Genomic DNA, 3830 nt, shown 5'->3' with positions numbered 1-3830 from the left:
CTTTAGTTTAAATAAAATCCAGAGCAAATACACAGCCCAAGCCAAATATAATCTCCAAGCCAAATCCACAGTCCTTGTCCTTGAACGGATTCCAACTCATAATGAATGACCACAGAGGACAGAGGACAGCTGTCTCAAGGTTATAGGCCTTTAAGGAAGCTGACTGCCTCATCTTTCTCCCAGGGGTGACTGGTGGGTTGAACCCACCAGTCTCTGGTTAGCAGTGTGCCACCAAGCATCCCTCGTACCCTGACACAGGAAGTTTCTTCTTCATGCCCTTGCACCTTGGAGCCGACGAATTCTGCACCTGGATTCTGCTCTCTCTTTTCACTGGAGCGAATTGTCTAACTTATTAGAAAAAAAACGTTGTTGTTGTTGTTAAGTGCCATCAAGAAGATTCTGACTCATAGTGACCCAGTATAAGGTTTCCAAAAACCACCATCCTAGTGGTTAGAAGTCCAGTGCTTATCCTACAGTGCCACATCAGAACTCCTTTAGAGAAATTGAAAGAAGGTTGGTAATGACCCTTGTCACCTATTTGAGATTTTCTTTCCGGTAGAAAATGTGACAGAAAGGAGAACTTTGGCATAAATTCCAGGAGCGGTCTAAAGACGTTCAGAACGGTGAATCCTCAAACACACACACACAGATCATAGTTTTCCAGAGTCACTCTGGAATCTCAAAGTCAGAGGTTAGCCCATATCTTCTCTAAAAAGCCAAGTTTTAAACAAGCAGGCTTTATACACGTCTCTGTCCCACCTGATTTATAGGTATTTTTGTACGGGTTTCCTTTCAGAATGTGAAAACCAGGACCACTTCTGGACCATTGGAAAGCAGTCCTCTGGCTAGACTTTGGCATTGGGGGTCAGAGCTTGCTGACCCCTGGCTATGTGTCCAGGGAGAATGCATGGGGCAGAGTCTGGAGAATAGGTTTCAACCTTGACTGAACTCCCGGCTCTTGTCCCCTTTACGTCTTCTCCTCTGTCTCAACAACACGTGTAGTTCCTACTGTGATTCTGACACTCGTCTTAGATGACCAAGCACGAGTCCTGACTTCACTCACATCCTCTGCATGTCTTACCCTCCCCTCTACTACCTGCCTGGGACCCCTTTACCCCCTATTAGAAGGAAGACAGCCATTTCTTCAGACAGCTCACTGCATTTCAGTGGGCAGAGATTGCCCACTGAATAAGAGGAAAGAACACATATGAGTGATTTCTGCCCACTTTCTAAGAAACAGGACAATCAAAGATAGGTAAGACCACCCACCTGAGTTAATTGTCCCCTCTTGTTGCAGTTGGTCCCTCCAATGAAGACCATGTTGGGCATGATGGGCTTGGAGTACTGGAACACAAAGTCGTATCTTAAAAGATGGATGGAGCCTTTCTGTCCTAAGGTGATTAAGTCCACATCTCTCTTGAGGAGATCTGAGGCAATATCTTCAAATTTTGAATTAATAAATTTAATAAAAGGGGCCTCCAACAAATTGACAAGAAAGTTGATCACCCGCTGGCAGAAAGTCATCTGGTCTGTGAACTGAGTATAGTCTCTGGGAATGTAGGACACAGGGTTGGGGCTTCCGCTGAGCATCTGCTCTAGGGCACCTGGATAGCCCCGGAAGAAGTACACGGAGGGCAGGTCGAGGTACTCAGCCAGGATCATGCTACAGATTAAAAGTGGGTCTGTGAAAAAAGCATCGAACTTACTCTCTCTGAGGAACTGCAGGGTCTCTGAGTCCTTCAGAAGACTCTTACAGTTGGTTACGTACATGTCACCAACAAGCATGACATTCCTGTACTCGATCAGAGGTTTCATCAGGAAAGAACTCTCAGCAAAGATGCTGTTTCCAAAGGTGCGAAAACGGTCCTTCATCTCGTCCTGGGAATAGGGCACTGCATAGGTTCTTCTGGTGTAGTAGCGGGATTCCCCCAGGAGCAGATTGACTTCTGGCACCAACACCACAACATCATGCCCCCTCTTGCCGAGACGCTCAACTACCTCCTTCATGCTAAGCCAGTGGCTCCCATCCAGAGGAAGAACCAACAGCTTGCCTCCTCCGACCAACCCCCACAGTGCTAACAAGAATACCCCCATGGAAGCCCTCTGACGTGCTTGGAGAAGGCAGGCCATGCTGGAGGGGGCGCTGTGGAGAGATTGAGGGACAAGGAGGTAGAGATGAGAGAAAAAGAGATCAAGAGACACAGAGAAACAGATAGAGATAGCGAGCACGTCGCTGTCAATGGAGACAGAAGGATAGAGCAAACAAGAGGCAAGAGAATATAAAGATGGAAACTATTGGGCAAGCATCAGAGTGACAAACAGGGAGGGAGCTGACCAGCGTTCTACTTGCGCAGCACCTGGCTGTGGGCCACACAGGGTGGGGGATTTGGAAAGCAGGTTTTATAAGTGAAAGGTGATTCGTGGAATATTCTGGAACAGATTCGAAAGAGCTAGTCATGCTCAGTTGAGCTGACATGAGTAACCCAGCCACTGAGAAGACATGCTGTCTGGACAAGGAGAAGAAACTTGAGGAACAGGAGCTAAGAGGCCACCCCAAGCACAAGTCAGTGGTTCAAGTTCAACAGCTGCTCCTCACAAACCCTGTACACGGTCATATGGATCATAACCGACTTGATGGCACTTAACAACAACGAGCAAGCACAGGGCTGGTCCCAGGAATGCAGCCAGGATGCAAATGCATTGCAGGGCAGGTGAAGACTGTGGGGTGCCAGCTAGCTGCAGGTCCCTGGGCTCCCTACTAGGGAGGCACAAGCACAGGCTGTCCTGCTCATAACCATCAGGGGCAGCTGGTCAGGGTCCAGACATCAGCAAGACACCAAGCTTTCTGTCATCCCCTCAACTCTGACTCATCATGACCAATAGGACTGGGGAGACATGCTCATAAAGTTTCCAAGTCTGTAAACCTTCACAGAACCACACCAGTCACCTCTTTTTCCCTTGGGGTGGCTAGTGGGTTTGAACAACTGAACTTTCAGGCAACAGCTGAGCACTGTCGACCACTGTGCCACCAGGGCTCACTGAGCACAGCCAAAGTGAAAACCAGAGTTTGAGCAACTCCGGATGGGTATAGGCAAACTGGTATTCAGGTATGTGCAGATGTATTCCTAGGAGAGAACTGAAAGAAACATCCGTGTTACTGTTGTTCACGGGACAATTCTTTTACAAAGACTTGCTAGGTCCGTCTTCCTGGTTTGTGTTCCACCAGAGATGACTTTGCTGGTGGGACAAACTGACAGACAGTGATGGCAAAGTATCAATGAACAGGAAAAGATAGAAACATTAACTGCCTCTTCCCCGCCAATACTAATCAGGTTACGGAATGTGACCAATACCACCCAGGAGACAAGCTAGAATACTAATCAGGTTACTGAATGGGACCAATCCCTCCTGCCCAGAAGATAAGCTAGAATGTTAATCAGGTCACCGAATGGGACCAATCCCCCTGATTTCCCTCCTGTCCTCAAACAGGTCAGCACCCTAGCCCCTCCCCATCTCTGACCCCCTATAGGCCCATGTTGCCCTCCATTTGGCACTCAGAATCTGGAGAAGCTAGCTCCTCTGAGCCAGAAGGCTTAATAAAATCTGGAACTCTGCTTCACCTCTCTGAGTGGCCTTGGTTTCTTCAACCACAGATCAAGAGCTGCCGTGACACTCTACAGCTGAGGGTTGCTGTGGCACTCTCAAATCTAAAACTGCTGTAACATCAATATTGTTGTTGTTGTTAAGAGCCATTGACACTCCCAGCTAAGGTTATTCACGGTATAAGTAGATTTGTGTTATCTTTCAGTAATCCAGAACTTGATTGGAAC

General features: G+C 47.8%; 1 protein-coding gene across 1 annotated transcript; it reads right to left on the bottom strand.

Moving 5' to 3' along the window:
- Positions 1–1245: 1245 nt before the first annotated feature.
- LOC102834576 (UDP-glucuronosyltransferase 1-6-like) lies at positions 1246–2130 on the bottom strand. Its single transcript, XM_006866811.1, has one exon. It carries the CDS (start codon positions 2128–2130, stop codon positions 1246–1248), a length of 885 nt encoding a protein of 294 aa, XP_006866873.1.
- Between the last annotated feature and the right edge of the window lie 1700 nt (positions 2131–3830).

Source organism: Chrysochloris asiatica, unplaced genomic scaffold (genome assembly GCF_000296735.1).
Source record: "Chrysochloris asiatica unplaced genomic scaffold, ChrAsi1.0 scaffold00096, whole genome shotgun sequence".
Classification (NCBI taxonomy): domain Eukaryota; kingdom Metazoa; phylum Chordata; class Mammalia; order Afrosoricida; family Chrysochloridae; genus Chrysochloris; species Chrysochloris asiatica.
This window is presented reverse-complemented; position numbering and strand designations above follow the sequence as displayed.